The following is a 22302-nucleotide window of genomic DNA, read 5'->3' as shown; positions in this document are numbered from 1 at the left end:
CTGTGGGAGATTAAGAGCTTTTAGAGGGAATTAATCACCTTCATAGACTTCCTCTTGCCCTCACTGCAGACAGGTTAGGAGAATTAGTTGAAGAGGGTACTTCAGCGTGATTATCTAATGGCTTTAAAATACAAATAGCAAGTGAAGCTTTATGACTATCAGCAGTGATTACCACTACTTTATTTGTGTCAAGATTACAGCTGTGACAAATAAACACAGAGCCAGTGTGTTTGTCTGTTGAGTGGTTTGCTGGTTTCTTGATACACAGAAAATGTCTTGTGACTAACACGTGGGATGAGGATCTGAAGGAGCTGCTTCTACTTTTTTTTTTTTTTTATTGCACGCTTCATTTTTGGTTGACCAGAATCATGCTTTTGGAAAATTGGGGGCTGAAACCTTGTCACCAGGTTTAACTTGCATGTAAAACAATCTGCAGTGCCAAAGAAGGTGCTTTAGGATTGTAAGTTCTGCCCTTCTTCTTTTTGAGACTGTTGATGTTGGAGAAACCAACCTATCTGGTCTTTTGCAGAAACACCTGTCTGTCCAGAAGGATTTCAAAATCCTTCTGGAAGTGAAAAACAGAGGTAAAAATACATGACAGTTTACATCAGAAGACATTAACTCTCCTGGAAGACTATTCAATGCAGTAACTGTGTCAGTCTGGTGACAAAATACAGTGTTTTTTCTCCTATCTAGTGATCGTGGGCAATACTTTTCTATGTTGCTTACTGGCTAAAGTTCATGGTGATGGGTCTTTTGTCTTGCACCATCTTCCCTTGGCAGGGAAGCGTGCTGTGATATCTCGTGTAATTAAAAGACAGATGTTTAAAGTTTCGAGCAGTGTCTTTCCCAGAAATCCTGCAATTTGTTCTCTTTCGGTAAATGAGTTATCTCAGGAGGTTGCAGTTGTTAACACTTGCACAAATGACTTCAGGAACTGCTGAACTTATTGAAATTCAGGAGTTCTAGCTCTCAAGTTTGCTTCAAAAATAGCTTTTAAAAATTGAAACTGTACTTTTCTTGCATACAAGACATAGAGGATGTAGTTCCCTACTGACATTTGTTACAGCATCTAGTATGGGAGTGCACACAAGCAGTGGAAGGTAGATTATTAGATTGGAAGTGTTTAGCCTACTTTCTCTGAGTGATGTATTCTGATCTCAGTGGCTTTTTTTCTTGTTACTGGTGTTGAAAATGATCTTTTAATTATGTAGCTTTAAAAAAAGCCTATGGATGAACTGCGGCTTTAGAATCTTTATTCCCTATTGTCTGTAACCAAAGGCTTTACTTTCCAGCTCACTTAGATCTACTTGAGTAATAAAATGTTGGTTTTGTTTGCTTGCTTTTAACTTAAAATGTTGTATGTGGCTTTGGCTAATTAAAACCATTTTTAACTGTATGGTGCTGGAATTGCCTCTGCTGCTCATGAAGAATTGAATAATGCTCCTTTGTCGAGCAGGGTGTTGACTCAGCCACAGCTGAGTTCAATTCAGATGATTGGGGTGGTTGCAAAACCCAGCTGCTCGCTCTGCCCCACTTTCCACAAGTTGCTTTCTCTGTGGTGGCGATGGCTGACCCGTAAAGCAATTCTTTACCAGCCACAGTTCATAGCCCGGTTTGTTCGAGTTCACCAAGGGTGACTGCAAGTTGCTTTAATGCACTGGGCAGCCAGCTGCAGCAGTTCAGGATCTTCTTCTGTGTATGTGGTTGGTGCTGGTGCAGTGTGTAGGCTTTGGAGAGGAGCAGATGCCTGGCAGGATGTTTATACCGTGTGTGTTGGTGGGTAAATATCCTCTGCTTCTGACTCAAAGCTAGCTTGAGAGAGTCTCTGCAGTGCTCTGCTGGTAGTTGCAGACCAGTTGCAGACAACCTTTGGTGAACTCCTTTTTGTGTGGCTTCATCTGGCTCCAAACAATCATCATGGTCATCTCAAAGTAAGGAAGTCTTCTCCAAGAGCTCAGGCTGTAAATCACATCCCATTAAAAGGCTCCATGAGAAACGTGAACACAGGTTCTCTTCCTTGCGGTTCCCATGTCGTTGTTATTGGAAGAAGTCCAGTTCTTAATCTGTTACCGTTATTGAAAAAGGTGAACACAGGATTAGGAACTGAGATATTTATTGTCTGAAGCTGCTTCTGTTAAACAAATCTCTTGGGTGGTTTAATTGGGAGCTATTTGAACAAGCCTGGACCATCCTCCCAGGTGGGCTACTTGGGAAGGAAGGTAGCAAATGGGCTTGGTTTTGGGACGTGGCAGCTGTTGAGAAGCCTGCTAACTTTCTTTGGTTTCTCTTCTCCTGTTAGGATAGGATAGTACCTTGCTGAGCTCACAAGAGAAGCCTGAAGATTAGGGACTTATTTCAATTCTCACTAAGGTCAGAAAAGCTAACATTGATAGCAGGAGGTCAAGGAGAGGGCCTTGTTTGAACAGGATAGTGCCTAGAATAGTCTCAAATTGGGGTGTTTTTATTTATTTGTACTTAAATAACTGCCATAAAAACTTCACATTTTTACCTTTGGAACGGGACTGTTGCAGCGGTTCAGTAATAACATTTAGTTCCTGATTTCCTGTGTTTTTGTTTGTTTGTTTGTTTTGCTGTGTCTTTGTTACCTTCAGAGGTATTTTACCAAGAGGCAAAAAAGGATATTTCGTATCTATTAAGCGTATGGACCTGATGCCTCTTTTGCCTTTCCATCGCCTCGCGGGACTGAGTTCTTTCCGCTACTGCAGTTGCAAAGTCCTTACTTGCTTTCAAAACAAAATGTAGAAAGAGATAACGTTTCACTAAATCTCATCACAAGGTTCAGCAAAAGTCACTTCAGTTCCCAAACATTTGTACGCACAGATCTGTTTGGAATTGTTAATTGCTGGCTATCTGTGTTGTTATTGATTCCAGCGCCGTGCATCACCACAGCGCCTGCGGTTTGCCCCTTGGTTCGTGCAGGGTGGCTGTTATCTGCCGGGCTGATAGCGTATCGCCAGCAGGACCCGTGAGGAGCAGAAAGCACTGCTGGCATAATGGGAGGCCCTGCTTTTGGCAGGATGGCTCCGTGATTAATTAACCACCAGGATGGAGAGGCTTCCTGTGCCAATCTGAGTGGAAGTTATGGGAAGATAGTGGTACGTAGCTGAAGAGAAATTGATTAGAAGCATTTTTATCAGCCTTGTAGGAATTCTGTTCTCTAACACTATCGGTCTGCGTGCATCAAGCCTGTAAACTAAATGAAAAATAGATCCATTGGAAGGGGTTACCTAACATCTTTGTTTGTTACAGGAGCAAAAAGACGACAGCTGCCGATGCCATGGCTGTAAGGCAGAGCTCACTGCAGAATTATCAGAAAGTTTCCACCCTAGCAGAATGGCCTCCTAATGAGCGTGTGGAGGGAAGCAGTACAGGGGACAGTAGATGTCTCTGCCTCCCAGAGGGCCACAAGCCTTTGGTTTTGAATAGGTAACGGGTAAAATAGGGCTACTGAGTGTACCACTTGGGAGGGAAGAAAGAAAATGGGCTTGGCTTTGGGTGGTGGCACTGCTTGGAAAGGCTGAAGGGACCACGAAAGGGCAAGAGAAAACTGCTGTGCAGAAGCAGAGCCTGTTGGACATCGCCAAAAGCAAGTTAGTGGCTAGAGTGCAGTTTCACTATCCCAGCCTTGTAGGTATGGATTGTCTAGCTTGTGGCTTCAGAGGATTCGTTTTCTAGACTTCAGAAAAACTTGTTGTGCCTTCATTGTGCCAGGGAGGGGATTTGCTTTGTATCAGGGAATCCCCAGAACTTTGGATGTCTGCAGCACACATCAACTGAGCAGAGTGCTACTGTACATGAAGGGTGAATATTTCTATGGTGAAGAGCTATAACAAGGCGTGTGAGGTAGAGGGAAGCTACAGAATTTGAGATTTAATTCCCAGTAGTTCTGAGATACAAAGAGCTTTTGCTGCACAAATCAATCTTCCTTCAGGACAGGGAAGCAGTAAAAGATGCTTCGTTTCCTGTAAGGCAGAAATGTTCAGCCTTCTGGCTAGTGTTCAGTCGATTACCACGTTTAAAATGCCCAGATGTTAATTGCGTAGTGAAATAATACATTGCAGATATTTTTAATCTCTAGTGGTGCTGCTTCACCAATTTTTCCACTCAGATGTGCACATGTGCGGGGGTGACTGCTGCGTTTTGCTCCAGCGAGTGGCTGTTCATGCAAAACACAAAGTTAGGCTTTTCACCTGATTCTTTTTTTTTTTTTTTAGCTTGTTTTTAAGGTCTGCTACCTGTCTAGGAGAACAGGCTAATGCTGAGCTACGACAGTTTGCAATAATCCTGCAGAATACACTGGGGGACGTGGTGCAGAAAGGAATATTGCTTTGTGTGCAAGATAATGACAGGCAACAAGACTGAGATTGCGTCCACGTTTCTTGCCTGGGAGAAGAGCCACTAAAAGCGAATAGCTGGGGGGCTGTACCCCATAAAAGACAAAAAGGTACCCTGAAAGCGCCTGTTGGAGAGCGGGACGCTGAGCAGGAGTGCTTCTCTTTGTTCCAACTTCCCATGTGCTAACCCTGATTGACCGTAGGATGTATGGTTGTTGTTTGGTGTGTGAACTCTGTGTGTGTGCCATAACCTTTTGTTGGGCTAATTGTTTTTTTTTTCATATATATATATTTACAGTAATGTAGGAACAAGGCAGGCACCAGCGTACATGAGACTGCAAGCAATCAGAGAGGCACTGGGAAGACTAATTTTGTCATGAAAATGAATGTGCTAAGTAAAATACAGGTTCAAACCATGTGTTTGCTCGGGAAGGTTTGTGGTCTAAATTTGATATAGGCTGTATAGCAAGCAACTGGAGAGCTGCCATATGGAGGAACAGCAACCTTGCGTTATGAAGTTCATGTGGTTAACAGCTTAGCTTAGCAATTTCTACTGAGCCCTGCCTGCAATTCAGCAGCAGAAAAAGTGTGTTTCCTGTGGAGATTCGAGTGGAAAAAAGGATGGTAAGAAGTTTCTGAGTAGGCATTGCATGTGCAAAAGGGGTAGGTTGGGAAAACCTGCCTGTAGGTGGCAGAGAGACAAAAATCCACGTGTAAACAAAAATACTCAGGTTGTTACCTAAAGGTGAAGTCATGGTGGAACTTTCCAAAGTATTTATTTTGGAAATAAGTATAATTATCGTCTGCAGTTCTTTTCACCTTATAAAGGAGATGTCAGCAACACTCTAGCATATTGTGCTGCACTGTTTTTCTGCCACAAATTAAACTTTAAGTGTGAAAACAGAAATGAAGCGGAATCCAAGCTGTGTTGCTTCCCAAAGAAGCAAGATGCTATCCTGATATTCGTGGCATGTTGGCTCTCTATCAGTAGCTATAAGTGTCTCTTGCAGAGTACAGAGATCACTGGCAACCCGTAGCAGGGAGCTCTTCTCTCTCAGAAGACTTGAGCTTCCAACTCTCAGCTGTAATGCAGGATTAAAGCTGCCCACTTACCACCTCTGGTCTACACCTGTAAGTGGCTGATGTCCATTCAGTGGTAACGTGGAGAGCTTTACAGGAACAATTTAATTACCCGTGCAAGAGAAACTAATAAAAAGTATATCCAGCCTCAAAATCTCTACAAGGTGTTCAAGACAAACCTGCTTCAATTGAGAGCTTTTTTTTTTTTTTTTTTTTTTTTTTTTTGAAACCAACTGTGATAAACAGAATTAGCTCTGGACAGAAGATAGGCATGAAGCAGGGAAATCTGAAGAGCTAAAAGGGGAAAGGAACCATTATGAAGTTATTGGAGACTGCATGTCCAAAATAAAGAAGGGCTGGTTGCTTTTTCTTTTATTAAAAGAAAAAAAAAAAAAGCCTTCCTTCCCGTGGTAAAGCACAGGGTGAACAATGAGGAGAATATCTTAGGGAGGGGAAAGAGAATGATGGGGAGGAAAATGAAGTATACAGGAAGTAACTTATTATTATCCCCCTCTTAAAGAAGTATTGTATTTGGTTCTCTCTATGTCCACAGATGAGAAATCCCTGAAATTCTATTTCAGTTGAAGAAGGTTGGCAGAATGATGTTACTGTTGAGCTTCAGTACTGAAATAAATTGTCAGTATTGATATTGTGACCATTTCTTATGAGATGCAAAGGTAACATTGTGTTAGACAAGTTCTTGCGACTCTTCATCAGCTCTGGTGTGTTGCTGTTTGTAAAATCACGAGCTATTTTTTCATTCAGCTGGAACATAGGAGAACAGCCTCTCCTCACCTGTATGGACAATAACTACATTTTTTCCTGTGTTCACAGGTTTTGAATGCAGTCTGAGTCCAAGAAGTATGAAGAAGAGACGCCTTCTCTGTTCTGGGGGTTGGATCCTGTGTTTTCTGCGTTTGCAAGACTCTATATTAAAGATATAAAAGAAATGAGAGAATCTAAACAAGTGCCAGGTATGTACTTATATGTGCTGGTTATGATGCACGTAGAATTATAATTGATTTACGTTGTGCTTCTTGTCCAGGGATTTAAGAATGTTCGTGCAGTTATTTTTTAATGCCCCGAAGCTAAGTGACAGTAGTATCCTGTAGCAGTCCTAAGAAGAACAGGTTGTATACCACGTTCAAAGGATTATAGGTGGAAAAACAGAATGTGTTAGTTCTGAAGGCTTTTCTTCTTGTGTGTATATATATTTATACACACGTGTATATACACACAACCTGTGTTACATTAAGGAAACGTTGTGCTTCTGCTGTGTGTTATACTCTGAAAGTTAGTTCTAAAAACGCTGGTCCTTTCTGTCATGTGTTACACCTTGCCACTGTCTCCACAACAGTTGATGAGGAATTTATACCTCTTTTTTTTTTTTTTTTAATTACATAATATTGATTACTTAATGGCATTGATGAGTGCATGTATTTTGCTTTTGCCAATGCATATTAACGTAATATTAAAAAAAAGATAACGGCTTTGTCTGCTTAATTTCTAGACATAATAGATAAGACTTTCTTCATATATTTGAACAACTTTACTGTACATTCTGGCATCTATTCAGAATCTTATGCCACGCCTTTTGTTTCCTAGCCATTGCTGGAAACTGTATGCTTTGCAGTCTGTTTCTGCTGGTGTTTGGCCAATATCACCCACACGTGTACGTTGTCTAAAGCAATGTGGGTCTGACCTTGAGCTTTTGTTTGCACTATAAAAAGTGCATGTGTGTATATATATACTATGTATACGTACCTATAAAAGGTACCTGCGTTTGGCTCTTTGAATAAATTCTGTCCTGTAGGTTTTGTTATTCTTGTTGTTTTTTTAACAGCAAAGATAACAATAGCGCTCTTCTTATTGAAATGAAGAACTGGTAGTTCTTTGCTTCTTCACAACCATTTTTATGTTCATAGGGACTTTGCAAATTACAAAAGTTTATTTATATATATATATATATAAATTTCTACAGCACTTTGTTATTTAACATGAGGGGAGATTTTTTTTCTTAAAGCCATTGCAAGTATGGGACTACAGTCTGTTAATATTTGTGCTAGCGTTAGCAGTATCTAGAAGATTTTTAAAGTCTGCAGTCTTGTTGAAGTATTGGTATAGCAAATGCATCTGATAAAGACTGCTTCTGCTTTAATTAAGGACATTTTAATTGTTCTTGAACAAAATACAAAGCAACTCATACACGCACACATACTCAGAAGAATTAAAACTGAACATTAAAAATAATGTTTCAAAAGAGGACTAGACCTGGAAAGTATAACCCTGTGCTCTTTTGTTCACCTCTAAATCAGTTGGGTTTTCCTTCTCACTTCCCTTCCCTTTCTTTTACTGAAGCGAGTTGTCCTGTGCTTCAGGAACTATTTCAGTTTGGTTGTTATGCTTTTTTTCTAAGATGGCCCTAAGGAAGTGGTATCTGTCATGTCAAGATATCAGCCTTTAAAATTGGTGCATGCAAGCTTTCTCCGCTTCCTGTGCATCTGGCGTTCTGCACAACTAAGTTTGCTTGCAGCCCTGTTACATTTTAGAAACTGAACTTTAAAGAATAAAATGAATTTCATAGAACAAACATCCTGAACTCTGCTCATCGTCCTGGCACTGTGTACATACCAAATGAGCTATCTTTCAGCATTTCGCATTCATTGGCAACAAATGATAGCACAATGGAAACACTTCTGGGGGAAGGAAGAAGGTAGGTGTTTGCCACCAGTGTTCTCTGCTTTTAATGGCTTTTTTTAAAGGCCAGATGGAGCTAATTATGATTAACTATAAATCAGTCACTAAGTAAGGGTAATTAAGAATGAACAAGTGCAAAACAGAGTTGTAACTAGGAGGAATGGGAAGAAACACAGGCTGAATGTCAGGAAAAACATCCTTAGAATGATATCTGCTAAATGGCAGAGCAGCCTCCCCAGGAAGAAGGTGGGATCCCATTCACTGGGATTATTTATATCCTGACTGTACAAATTGCCAGGAATTTACTGTACGGAACAATCTTGTATTGGTCCTGAGGAAATGAACTGAATGACCTAATAAGTTTTTTCTTTCCATTTTTAAGCATTAGGATTTGATGCAACAATGACTAATCCCTTAAAAGAACACAGAGGAAAGCATTAAATCTGTCCAATTACTCTCCTGCTATAAATGGTGACAAGAAGGCTGGAAAACCACTCAGTTAAAAACAGCAACAGTGTTGTCTTAGAGGCCTTGAAATGAGAGTGGGTGTCATACTCGGTTGTAACACATAATCACATCATGAAAATAAGCTTTTCTCAGAGAGATCACGCACCATTGCATTGTGACAGCTTATCAACGAACAAGGGAAGCTCCAAATAACATAAAAGGAGGTAATAAGAATTAAAGCACTGGCAAACACCTCAGTGCTAGTAAAGATAAGACCAGAAGTTGCTCTGGTGAGCTCTGTATCTATAGCCCCCTAAACCGCTGCTGTGGCTTCCTGTTGTGGTAACAGCATCTTAATATCCGTGTTATTTACTGGGTTAATCAGAGCTTGATTGAATGCACTCACACACGGCTCGAAATGTTTAGTGTGTTTTTATTGCTGCTGATATGAACATAATTTGAACAGATAATCTGGGAGGAGAAAAACTCCTTTACACTTAATGACTTTTTAAGTCATCAAGTTCAACAACTTCTAATTGATAGTGTAAATATAATTTTATCTTTTACATTAATTCAGGTAGTTTCTCAGAGAGTAAGGGTGGAGTTCTGTGTAAGTTTATGGGGATGGAGAGAACCAGTTTTATCTGGCCACTGTCCTTTGCCAAAACTCAGATTACTAACTGCGAAATGAACATAATAACACGTTGCCTGCTTGCACATGAAGAGCTTGGAGTCTGCCTCGCAGATTTGCCCTGAAACTGACCCAGACCTTCTTTTATAGCCATTTTGTAAGGTTTAATTAATGTTTATATATACTGGGAGCATCTTCATTGAGAGTTTCTGTGTAGTAGTGTTTATTTGTGTCCTGATAAATGCAATGAGGAGTGGACAAACCTGCTAAACATTCTCTGTGCCACGCCTGGCCAGTGACTGCATGGGTAGGTTACCAGTGCTGAGATGACAGCGATAGATGCATCCTCAAACCATGCCAGCGGACTTTGACCAGCAAAACTTTTTGTTTGTGACCTGCTTGGCTGATCACCTTTGACTTTTTCTGAGACTTTGCTGGTTGTGTCTCTTACGCGAAGAAAGCTAATTCCAGACCCATTTAAGGCTGCCAGCTATGTAGGGCAAGTTATTTTGGGATTTCAGTTTTTATTTTACATTTTTTTAAATGCAGAATGATTTTGTGACTCCTTTTGCTGCAGTGTTTCTCTTTTCCTTTGTGAGATTTGCCACGGAGTTAAATGTTCCCTTTGTGCCCTTTGAGTTACCCCGTTTTTAGTAGACATTGAACATCCCGGATGGCGTTATATTTCAGTAAAACAACAGTGTTCCAAAACTGCAGAAAACACGTTGAATAAAATTACTCTGGCATGTATGTGGAGCTTATTGTCCTGTTATCCTCCTGCTGGTGGGCTATGAAGCTTCAGTATATGCTTACATCAGTGTTTGTTAAAGACATTTGTCACTCTCTTTCAATAGATTACAGCATGTGGCAACCTCAGTAAGTTCAAGTCCGCTGGGCTCCGATTCCTTCCCATTTCCTGAATGTAATTTTGTGTGTTATTCTTATCCAAGAATATCCAAGTCATCTTTATACATACACAAAAATAGCTTTGAATAGATGTTTTTAGAACATGTTATTTCAGAAACTGAAGCTCAGGATACTGCCCATGACGACTGCATACTGTACTCTGCAATCTAAAAGGGCTGGTACGCTCCCTCCCATCCCCTGCCCCTTGCTGTGGCTCCCGTCCTTTTAGAAATGAAAGACAGAATTGTGTAGAATTGTTGGTTTTCCCTCTTTTGGGTGGCTCTCCCTTAACCAGGAACAGCTGCACTGCGAGAAGCTCAAACTGCTTCCATTGTGTTCTATTATTCATTCTGAAGACTGCTGAAAATGTTTTTAAAAAAAAAAAAAAAAAAAAAGCCTAAAGCCTGCAGCAAACAAACTGTTTTGCAGATCCAAATGTACAAGAAACCAAGCAGTTAATGAAGTTCTGCAACTACAAAAGCACGATTTTGGTCTCCTACATAGAGCTGATTCTTCCTTCTAATATTCCCAGAACTCAACATCAAGGGGGATTTTTCACATGAGGAGGCATTAGTTAAGTTTAAGGTACATTGAACATGTAAGAAATGTTTTTTACTGACAAATGTGACTATATCAGGTAGGCTGTTGAAGGGGGAAAAAAAAAAAGTAGTTATACTTAACCAGAATGCTTTGTGTCTAGGTATATTCTTCTATAATGGGCACCCAGTAAGACAGGTGGACGTTGTTGGGATAGTGGTTCATACTAAAGAACGAGATGCCTTTTACAGTTATGGAGGTAAGATAAGTTTCCTTCTTTGTTCTTGCACTTATCAGCCCTCTGATCTTACTGTTAAAACTTCAAAGGTTGCCTTTTTTTTTTTTTTATCAGTGTTGGTTCTTGGAACAACTCTGCTCTTGTCCTTATATAGTGCATCCCCAGCCCAGATTAGCTGGCAAATTTAGGGAAGTTACTGTTTCTCTTCACTTAAAAATAGAGAAATAAGTGGTTAAAGCTGAGTAACTGATTTGGAGTCATCTAGAAAATCTTATTTTTTGTTATTGTTTTGCCACTGGACTCTACCATCCTCTCTTCACATATATGCAGCTTCTTCGGTCACATATAAATGGATTTAATGGTTCCTGCAAGGAAGAAGTTGCTTCTTCCTTTTTTGAAATTCAGAAATCCCTTCTTTCTTCTTGTATGTTTTGTCATATTTTGAAGCCAGGTTTTCATAGTAGGCAGGAGTTTGTTTATGTTAGACCCATCAGTGCCTTAGCAAATCTGACTCAACCATCACACTGTGTACCAGTCCTTACCAACACCAGCTGAGAGTTGACTTCTCCCTGCTGCTTTTCCCAATATCCAGACTGTTTCATTAACACAGAAACATCTGAGAGTCATTTTGTTCAGCTGTCTTTTTCATCTGGAGAAAAAGCAGCGTGGAGTAGTGGTGATGTGGCAAGTTTAAGAGGTAGGGGAGGCAATCTCATGGTAGGAAGGGGGAGCCAAATGCATGGGCACTATCCAAACATTTGAAGGACTTGTGTCCAGTGTCCACCTGACAGAGGTAAGTTGTGGAGTGCCTCTTTGATGAATAATTCCTGTAAGAGGAATGTTGTGAAGATACCATCGACAGCTTAGAGCCGGGTCCCGGCTTCTGTAACACCTGCAGTTGCATCATACTGCTGCGGAGCAGCACTGACAGCTAGTGCATGAAGCATACCCCACACATGGCTGCTTGAAGTTGTCTCTGCTCTGCAGAAATTTCCCTGCAAGTTTCTTAAAGGGAATATTTTCTAGATTTTTTTTTTTTCAATCTTCCATTTTGCTAAATAATCAAATTTAGGTATTTTAAGGCATGAGTTCCTATGACACCTGGAGTAGCACAAGCTAAACAAAAGCCTAAGTTAGGACATGGTGATGTAACTGGTGATGTGATGAAGTGCTGAAAAAAGCAGAATGCCAGCTATTATTCTTTTATTGCACTAGTATGCAAATACAGTTATCACTTCATGAGAAGAGGAAGATAATCATAGTGACCAAGGCAAAACCAATTCTGGGGTAATGCTTTCCCATGCTTGCCTCAGCATTAGTTTGGACATAAAACTGTTGGAAATGCTTGATTAGGAGCAGAAAATGGAAGAATAGAAATTAAAAAAGGAGCTGCAGACTAGTGGAAATCAGGCCTGAGTGTCAGAGCAGCCAACGTTTAAGTACAGCTCTCAGTGAGCCTGCCTTCCTGCTGTCCTTTCACATCTACCTCTGCTCTTTGTTCCGGCAGTTCCTGGTTTGAACTTCCAGGCTACCTGCCAGGGTGCCTCTCCCCAGCCTGTCCTCGCTTTCAGGCAGGCTGACTCCACCAACATAAAACTAACTTCTTAGACAGTTTCCTGGTTGTAACCTGGGGCATCTCTCAGTTCAGCAGACTCTGGCTGGTGTTGCAGAGCAGGTGTTGCATCGGTCAGAGCGCTGCGTGCTGCTCAGCATTTGCTCACTTTCCCTCTGCTTAAAAGCGACTTACAAAGCAATCTCCCCTTTGTAGTTTTGCTCTGATAGAGATCTGAAATGTCTTGGTATCACTGCCACCATCTCCCCTCCCTCATTTCCTACCTGTTTAATTCACAAGATATATATCCCTGTTATAGGTGTTAGGTCCTCTCTGTGCTGTGAAACCAGACAGCCAGCATTGGTGGCAAAATAATAATTCTAAGAGGGTGAATTGGCTTTCTTACCTGGCAATAAATAAATACATGTAATTATATGCTGTGTAAAACCCATTTTTGACATATCTTTTTTTTATTATTTTATAATCACTTAGGGAAAGGGTATCTAATTGAAGCCTAAACAGAGGCTCGTATTTTTAGTTAGTGCACCTTTCTGACTTTTTTTTATTTTTTTATAAAACGAAACAATATCACATGTGATTTTCATTATGCTCCAGGGCCAGTCTGAAAGGTTTAACACTTGCCTGAGAAACAAACAAACAAAAAAATCTCACTGGGATCTCAGCAGGCTCACGTAGGCCCTACAAGAACACACTTTTTGTTGTAAAGAAATAAAAGCAAACACAGTTTGTAATATTCCAGCTGACTTTGAGAAGACTGCTTCTCAAATAGTTAATGTGTAACTGTCAAGATGGGTACGATAACGAATGTAAGAGTCAAAAAAAAAAAAAAAATTAAACCCAAGGGCATGAGGAAGGGAAGCAAGGAGCACAGGAAGTTTTCAAAAGCTTGTAGACCCCCTGAGTGCATTTAAAATAGATTAACATTTTCCCATCTAATTAGAATACAATTGCCATAGTTCACATTCATCTGTGGTTCAGGAGTTATTTGTCTTTTTGCTCAAATCTTTTATCTGTGAACTGGGAAAACTTGGTTTCAGTGCCTGGCTCTGCTACCAGCATTCTCTTTGTGGTCAAGAGTGGGTCAATCCCTGTAGGACTCCGTGTTTGACTGTTACATTGAGGAGGAGGAGTCTGGCCTCCTAATCCTTCAGTCTTGTTTGTTCCTAAGCTGCTTAGGAAGCGTGTCTGTTGCAGCTGGTCTCTAGCTGGAACATCTAGATGCTGCAGTGCCATAATGGTGAGATGTCATCTGCCCTCTTATAGCCATCGCTGGCTGGCATCGAGGGCTTGGCATGGTGTATGGGGGCACTTCCTCCTGCTAAAATAGTTGGTCTGGATCTTTACCAAGGACAGGAAATCCTACCAGCTAGATTATTACTGTGCAGAATTAAAGCTGATGAAATTGCTCCAGACACAGGAGCTCAAAAGGGGGATATGCAATAAACCAGCCATAACTTTAGGGATGGAATTTGGAATTGCTTGAATCTTATAAATGCTGTGTGTTTGCTATTAGGAATGTGGCTGTTCCAGACTAGGTCAGCAAACCCACTGGGAAACAGGAAGACAAGACAATGACTTGAAATCAGACCCCCAAATAGGGAGATTGTTTCAAAACATATGAGACAATGCAGAGGCATTTTGCTTTGATGCTATAGTTCCCAGAGGAAACGGCCACAGGTACCAATCAGTGCCTTCCTGGTAAACACGAATGATGCTTTTGTAGTCATGGATCTGGTTTGGGGATCAGAAGAAAACTGCAGATTCTAATTTGGGAAGAGTGGAAGCCCAGTGTTGGAGATGGTTATGCTCAAGGAGAAACATGCTCGGAGTGCTAGAGGGACTGGAAATGGGATCCTTGCTGTGCCTTGACAGGCACCCTGTGCCCTCTTATTTGGAGGGTGGTTATTGAGCACGCTGCCTACATACATACAGTCTCTTGATTCTTCTGATTTTTTTATTTTATTTTAAATTTTATTATTTTTATTTATTTATCTGCTGTCTTTAACAATATAGTGCCTAGGGCAGAAATCACAGTTGATTTTGCCCAGGTACTAGCAAAACAGGAAAAGCTCCGTGTGTATATAGCTACCCTGCTCAGGAGGTGTTGGGCTTTTTCTGAAAGGAAGTGGCTCGCATGCCACTAGTGGTGCATTAAGTTGGGAATCCCTGGCCTAGGGCAGAACCACAAGCACATCCTTTGTCCTCCCTGGCTAGAGGAGCTGCCTTTCTGCTCTACGGATCATCTTCCTATACAGGAAAGGCCAGCAGACTTTGTGCACGATATTAATTAGCGTGAAAACTGCAGCTGGAGGGAGGACACTCAGTCTGTTCACATTACTGTACCCCCCAAGCTTGAAGTGCTGTTTTCTCATTGCTGCAGTAAAGTTTCTGTGCTTTGTGCCTGGTTTCCTACTTCAATTTGTCTAGCTTCAGCTTTCAGGACTGATCTGTTTTCTGACTTTGTCAATTAAATTAGAAACCTCTCGTACCCAGTATATGTAATGAATCATCATGAATTACGTAAAAGCTTTATTTTATTTTTTTGAGGAGATGCCTGTTATTTTGCTGCCCATGGACATAGGTATCATATCTGGTGCTGAGCTACAGCCACAAACAAGTCTGGTGATTATTTCAAAGACAGAAGTAGGAGTTGAGCACCCACTTTCCCTTTTAAACTGGTTGGGCTGAGATAGTCTTGGCAGTTATGTCCCTGCATATCTATGTATTTTCACTTCTTGGAACCTGCTTTTCACTACTTGCTTTCGTGCTCCCTGTAACTCTTGCATTATAATTTTTTTTTTTTTTCCAGTGGATGATAGTACCGGAGTTATAAATTGTGTCTGCTGGAAAAATCCCATGGTATCCAGATCTTTATCAGGTATTTTATCAAATAAATAATTCCTCTTTTGTCTGTATTTTTTTCTGTTTTCTCATGTCTTAAATAATTCAATAAATGATCAAACTCGCAGAAGAGCAAATGGAACTTACTTTTAAAATTATTATTATTATTATTTTATGCCACCGTGTCCTATAGCCTGGGCCATTTTGGGATCTTCATGTTAGTTTTTGTCTTGTTGCCAATAGTGATGCAAACAAAACCACTACATTATGACCTGTCATGCCTTCTCCTTTTGAGTAATACGTTTCAATTCCGTGCTGTGAAATTTTTTAGAGAATCCTCTTACGGTTTTCAAAGCAGCTTGGTCTATGTTCCCCACCCTTGTGATACAGTAGTTTCAGGATCCCCCTTCTTTTCTTTTGTTCACATTCATATTCTCCTCATGTTCATGCATTATGATATTAGTGATGAACTCAAAGTAGGTTTAAACACAGCAGGAACAATACCATTGGTCTTTTTATGATTTGAACAGTTCTAAATATGCAGAAAATGTATTTTTGAAATGAAGTTAATCTTACATTCATAACAGAAGAACTTGGTAGTGTCTAGCTTTCTATTTGCCTTTTTTCCAGTACTCCTTGTAGATCAAATTATGAGATAATTTCTGCTTCGGGTGATCCTGAAAGCCCCTGTAGTAGTTTGGAGCTGATAAAACCCTTCTGAAATAAACGTTGCTATACATTTACATATGTACTACATAAAATGAGGAGGGAAAAGCTTGATATCAAAATTGAAAACTGTTTATATTTGTGGAACAACCCTGTTTATACAAACATGATTCATATGGGCTTACGTTTAACAATAGTATGACAAGTGATATGAAAGTATCCTACAGCGCTGGAATTCAGAAGACATTTCCTGCTTTTAGAGAATTTTTCCAGAAAAGTAATGGGGACCCACAATCAAATAATTTTTTTTTGTGAAGAACTTAAATTCATGAAAGAAATGGTGTGAAATACTGGTTCACACAGAGTGAGGACCCAGAGTGCTTGTTTTAGCCTTGTGTTCTTATTTTACTTGTGCATCAATACTGACTGAATGAACACTGTTTTATTGATGGAAATAATTTGTATCTGCTAAAGAAAACAGCTCCCAAAGGCACGGGAAACTTTCTTCTCGCCTTTTGTAATCATGATCAGGGCTTCTTGGATCATTAGTCAGGTTTTCAGCTAGGAAAAAATTACCCTCCTGCAAAGGTGCGTTACGTAAACGTGAAGTTCTGTCAAGTTGCATTCATCTCAGTGTGGACATGAAATTGCATCACATCAGTCCTTTGGCCTCACCTCAGATGAATCATGCTTTTACATAAAAAGTTCAGCTGACCTTTTTTTTTTCCCCTCTCCCTTTTAGTATGACAAAATCACTCTTGCCAGTTTCAAATTAATATTTCAATTTCCAACTTATCTGTGACATTCAATAATAAGTCAGTATCTCTTTCCTTATAAACCTTCCCTGGGTGAACTATTTAAGTAAATACAATACTATAAACTATCTTTGTTATCCAAAAATTTTGCTGCTCAGAACACGTGATGCCTGATCTTGCCCCTTTTTAGCAATATGACTGCTGTGATGCTTATGTATTCCATGCCTGATTTGCTCACCTTTTCTTACAGGTAGTCCAAGCACACTCAGCAGTCTTAAAGTGCTTGAACAGATGAAGAAACTCCAGGAAATGGTGAGCCAGAAAACCAAGCTGGTGATTGGGGATGTTGTCAGGGTCAGAGGTCACATCCGAACCTACCGGCAACAAAGAGAAATTCAGGCTTCGTGTTTTTGTGAGTGTTACAGATCTGTGACGTATGTAACTTGGTTGTCTGTATTTATAAGACACAAGCTGTATTTAATTCATTGAATAATTTTCACTTTGTTTTCTGGCAGCTCATTTTTCTAAAGAGATTTTCATCTGTATGCCTTTATTTTAATTTTAGCAGTGTAAGGTTAGAAAATACACTACTTAATGTGTGGGATCAGACTGCCTGTAAATGAGGCATTCCTGGAAAATCTATGAAGATGACAAGAAGGTTGTCCAGATATTATGATTGGGTATCTTTGATAGTGAATTGCTCTTCATTTTTGTGTTGAAGAAGAACAACCAAGACCTATAGGAAGGGAATTGATGACCTTCTGTGTCACGCTTCATCAAGAGTGTTTGTTGCTTTGAAGAAACAGTTGTTTGTTGCAGCCCGTATAATCCATTCCACAGGCAGCCAGCAATGTATTGTCACATTTTTACATTAAAGCCCAAGTTTTCCTAAACTATCTGGCTCTGCAGAATGACTGAGAAGCATTCCTCACTGTCACTCTGGCACATATCCGACAGCTGTTTGGACAGTAGTCCATTATTTGTATCCCAGGAGCTTCCAGTTGCATAACATCTATTCTCCTCAGTGCTTGTGTTATTGTGTAACTGGAGAAGCTTTTCTTTTAAAAGCCTTGTGTAGCTCAGATAGAAAGTTTCTAGTTTTTTTCAGCTGTAGCTAAAGTCTGAGAGGGTGATCAACCCTCCTTTCCAAACAGAAGTTTTATGAATATATAACCCATTCAAGGGTTGGTAACAATGCCATTGTTTCATTAAAGGAGAGCCACACAATTCAAATGGTCTCTAAATTGGTTTCAGATTGGCACAAACAAAACTCCTTGCTATATGCTAACTTCATTTAATGTGTAAAGACTGCTGAAAGGTAAAATATAGGTCACAAATTCCAGTTAAATAAGTTTTTCAGATGCAAGCATAGTCTGCAATACACTGTGGTCATTTACTGCCTTGTAAACTGTAAAAGCAGGAGTGACCTTTTATGGTTTTGTTTTCATAACAACAAAAACAAACAAAATTTGCCGATTTAATACTGGCCTGTGACACTCCATTGTGCTGCCTCAGGTATGTTTGTTTAAAAGACAAGTCTGTGTGTTCTTTTTTCCGCTCCAGATAAAGTGGATGATCCTGTGTGTGATGTTCAGATTTCAAGGATGTTGGAGCTCCCTTGTCTCTATAGAGAAGTTTACGATAAACCTTTCCAAAGCCCGGGGGAGGGACAGAGGTAAATGTGGTATGCAGACTGGTCTAAAGGCAAAGCATGGGATTTTATTATTGCTTATTTGTTATTTAACTTCAGAGAACGATGGAACAGGGCCCCACTGTGATTTAGTCTCTGCACAAGCATTTAGTAGCAGTCTTCTTTTCTCTAAATAATTGATGATCCATACAGATGAGATACTTGTTCATAATCTGAGAAAAGAAGTATAAAGCTGAACTAAAATGAATACTAGGAAGGTAGTAAAATACCGTGTACGGGCCTCTTGCATCTCTTAAAGGAGTGAGTCTGGAGCAAGATTTGCAGGCGAGATCAACGAATTAAATGGATGAGCAACCTTGGCTGATTTTGTTTTACATGTAAGGATAAAGAGCTCATCAATCAAAATATTCCTGAATCTGCTGCCCTTGTCTGCGAATCATGATTTGCGTAACCTCAAACTAATTCAAACACACGTTACTGTATTCAGCTTAAGGGTATCTGGGTACTTATTGGCAGGTCTGATGCATGTAGTGTGGTTTTAGAGACTTCAGATCTTAAAATCCCAACACTATTTCAATAAATGATTGAAGAGGAAGAGCTGGATGTTCAATGCATTTTAAAATGGTCTGTTTTAATTAAGGGTTTAGATTCAAATTCTTTATGGGCGATAAAATGCCTCCTGACCTTTGAAAACCGGTCTACCAGGCTAACATTAGGCAAGTGATCTAAAAATATCAGTAGTGTATTTCTTCCCTTTTAACCTGTTCTCTGTATCCTTGCAGTGGTCCAGAGGGTTTGGATTTCTCAATTTATATTCTGCATGAGAAAGTGAAAGACTTCCTACTAGAAAACAAAATTCAGACCTTTTACCAACAGGAGCTGGAAACGATAGATACTCTGGTGTCCCTGGCTGGTGAGCCACTGTCCAGTCGCAGCTGTCAGGTGAGTGACTGTACCTGTTTCAAGTTTTTGGTAGGGAAAATAATGCCATGAATTCTAAACAATCAGATAAGAGACTGATGCATTCAGAGGATTCAAAAACTGTAAGTGCTTTTTCATCATCATTAGTTTTATGCGTGCATTATTTACACGGCCTGAGAAACCTTGTCACGTGGGGTATTTGAAGCTGGACTGAAGAAAGCCACAAGAAAATTCTGTTGCATTAGGGCTGAGTAACCTTACAGTATGCAATGTGCACTGCCTTACCTAGAGCTGGGAAAAATGTCACTGATCTCCTTAAGGCACTCGAGCTGTTTGGTTCAGATATTTGAGATCCTGAATTGGCTCAGGAGAATGGAGGACAATTCTTTGTCTTATTTCTCATTTGAAGTTCAATATATGAGTATAGATGTGGCTTTCAAAGGGAGATTATAATGAGTGAATGAAAAAAATGCTTTGTTAAACACTTCTGTTGTTGGACATCCCTAGCTGTGAAAGGTCATGACTGAAAGGGTCAGATGGTTGCATTTAGATGAAATCAGTTTATGTGTAATTGTATGTAACCGAATTGTTAAGAAGTTTCCCAGTGAGATAGTATGCTCTTGACCAACTACAAAATGATAGAACAAAAAGCATTTTGTAAAATGGTTTTATATTACTTTGTTATTTGGGTAAATTACAAGCCTGATTCTCAACAGGTGTGAAGTGGTAAACTTCTGCAAAACCAGGAGTTATGGATTTTAGCAAGTTACCAACAGCAACTGAAACATGAATCCAGAGCATTATGACTCACTTGTTTGCTTTTTGGTTTTCCGTAAAGAAATAAATTCATGGCAGTCATTTTCGGTGCCTGATCCAGACACTCACTGTTAGAAGTGTTATGTTATATTAGTAGATAATATTAATTTACTACTTTCTTTAAAAAAAAAAAAAAGCCAGATAATGATAAAAAGTAGCTCTATTCATGCCTCAGTGAACTGCTTCTGCTAACTGCTTTTTGGTTTATTTTTATTAAAGGCTTTATTTGTTTGCTTTAAAATGATCATGGATATAAGCAAGGACAGGAGCTACTATGATTTGTAACTGAAAAGTTTGATACTAGAAAATCCAGTGCGGAACAGGGTATTTTTCTAAACCAGCTGGAAGAGCATTAAAAGTCCTCAGACACTTTACATAAGAGGAAGTAGTGGTCAGTGTGACTAATACTGGAAGTGTCCGTCTCTGAAGTTTCAGCATTTATAGAAAGATTAAGATGAATGACTTGCAAAGCCATTTAAAGAAGGAACTGGTGCAGAGCAAACATAAAGGCACCTCCATCTCTCCTCCCCTGCTCCCTGCAGCATCAGCCTTGCTAGTAGTCATGAAGAACTACCTTAATTAGTAGCTGTTGCTCCTGACCCTGATGCAAGGGTGTGAGTATATGTCCCAGGAATCTGGGCACACAGATGCTTATTTAGAAATTGCAGTTCTCTCCATTGCCCTTTGGTATTAATTCCTTGCAAAGAGGATTATATCTCTTTGCATAAGAAAGAACATTCAGTTGACAAGTGACCTGAATGCCTTGAGAGTGCTCCCAGTAGTGCTCTGGGAATGTATTTTGTTGTTCCTCTGCCCTGTCCCTTGAAGACGTCACTTCCCATAATTGGCAAAGGCTCGAGTACCAGGTTTGATCCACAAAAATAAGTGATAGATCTGATTCCTTTACGTCTTCCTTTCTCTTTCACTGTGTAGTCTTCTGTTTTGCATCTCCCTCAAAACAAGAAAAGATGAAAGGTGCTGCTAGTGTAGAATGATTTTATATCATGCCTATATACCAAGGCACGAGATAGGTGAGTAGACCAAACTGTACGCCTTAAGCCACAGTACAACACACATACCTGCTCACTTCTTGCACTTTTCCTGGCTGTGACGGGATGTTTTGAAGTATAATTGGTCTTTTACACTTTTTCCTGTTTCCAATGTTATAGCACAGCTGCTGTTTAAACCCTTTTCTTGACTTTCTCTCCCTTTCTCTGTGCTCCTAGGAGATGTGGTGCACTCCCTTCATCTCTTTCGCATCTTTTAAAGTACTTGCACAGTGTTTCTCAACATAGGAGGGTATCTTCTCATGGAAAATTTCCTCCAGGGTGGTGGTGAGCCGCTGTGGAATCATTGGCAGTGGAGTGGAACAGGGGGGTGAAGATGGAAGGAGGTAGCTGAGGTAGGCAGCATCTCTCTGTTCCTTTCCAGGATTACTGTATCTAAACCCTGTCCCTGTCCCACACATGTTCTAGAAGATCTAGTTCCAGTCCTAATGGTTCCCCAGCATTTGGTCCTCCAGAAGAATAAATTTCCCTCTAGCAGGTGCATGTGGCAGAACTTAAATCATGTCCTCTACTCAAACTAGGTAACTTTTAGCTTTATAGTTGCAGAGGTAAGAGAACTCAATGTTTTTAAAAATAATTACAAGTTAACAAATCTGTTTTGATTTTTAAAACTAGTAAAGCTTTATTTCACATAACCAGTGTCTCCTTTATTCCTAATTGGTAGCCTTTCCCTTAAAACAAATGTCTTTTGAGTCTGAAGGGGTGGGTACCACAGGGAAAACTACAAGCAAGAAGAAAGGAAAAGTCATCTTGTGATTAGAGAACGGAGTGTACTTACTGGACTTAGACAATTAATGGCCTGGCTTTTTGTTGTTGTTTGTTTAGAGAAAAAAAATGCTCAAGTGAACTTGGTCCATCCAGTTTCTGATCTGGAGTAAATTTGACTTGCAACCAGCCAGTCTTGATCAACCGTTTTGATGTACTACTCCCATGCCTTAGCTATAGTGTGTGCTGTTTTCCTATCATTGTAGCTCGTGCACGTCACTATCTTGGACTTGGTAATGCTTTCCAAACTCTACTGTTTGTACTTCCCTTGATTTGAATATTATCTCAAGGTCAGCAGTGACAAGTAGAAAAAGCAGGGAGTTTTACGGTGTTATGCTTACCCCGGTCATGTA

At 40.0% G+C, this 22302-nt stretch overlaps 1 protein-coding gene across 13 annotated transcripts in view; it reads left to right on the top strand.

Moving 5' to 3' along the window:
• The window catches only part of STN1 (STN1 subunit of CST complex), a 41212-nt gene that overhangs the window by 9266 nt on the left and 9644 nt on the right, over positions 1-22302 (top strand). For 5 of the 13 annotated variants that reach the window (XM_084524998.1, XM_084525008.1, XM_084525003.1 and 2 more), the window contains 6 exons: positions 6273-6412; positions 10820-10915; positions 15277-15345; positions 16980-17141; positions 18293-18404; positions 19163-19322. In XM_084524998.1, coding sequence (XP_084381124.1) covers positions 6280-6412; positions 10820-10915; positions 15277-15345; positions 16980-17141; positions 18293-18404; positions 19163-19322 — 732 coding nt within the window. In that variant the 5' untranslated portion in view covers positions 6273-6279. The other 8 variants (XM_084525007.1, XM_084525005.1, XM_084525006.1 and 5 more) reach the window with 8 other exon arrangements.

The sequence above is a fragment of the Aythya ferina genome, assembly GCF_964211825.1.
Source record: "Aythya ferina genome assembly, chromosome: 7".
Taxonomy (NCBI): Eukaryota; Metazoa; Chordata; class Aves; order Anseriformes; family Anatidae; genus Aythya; species Aythya ferina.
The sequence above is the reverse complement of the archived record's forward strand: the minus strand, read 5'-3'. Positions and strand labels throughout refer to the sequence as shown.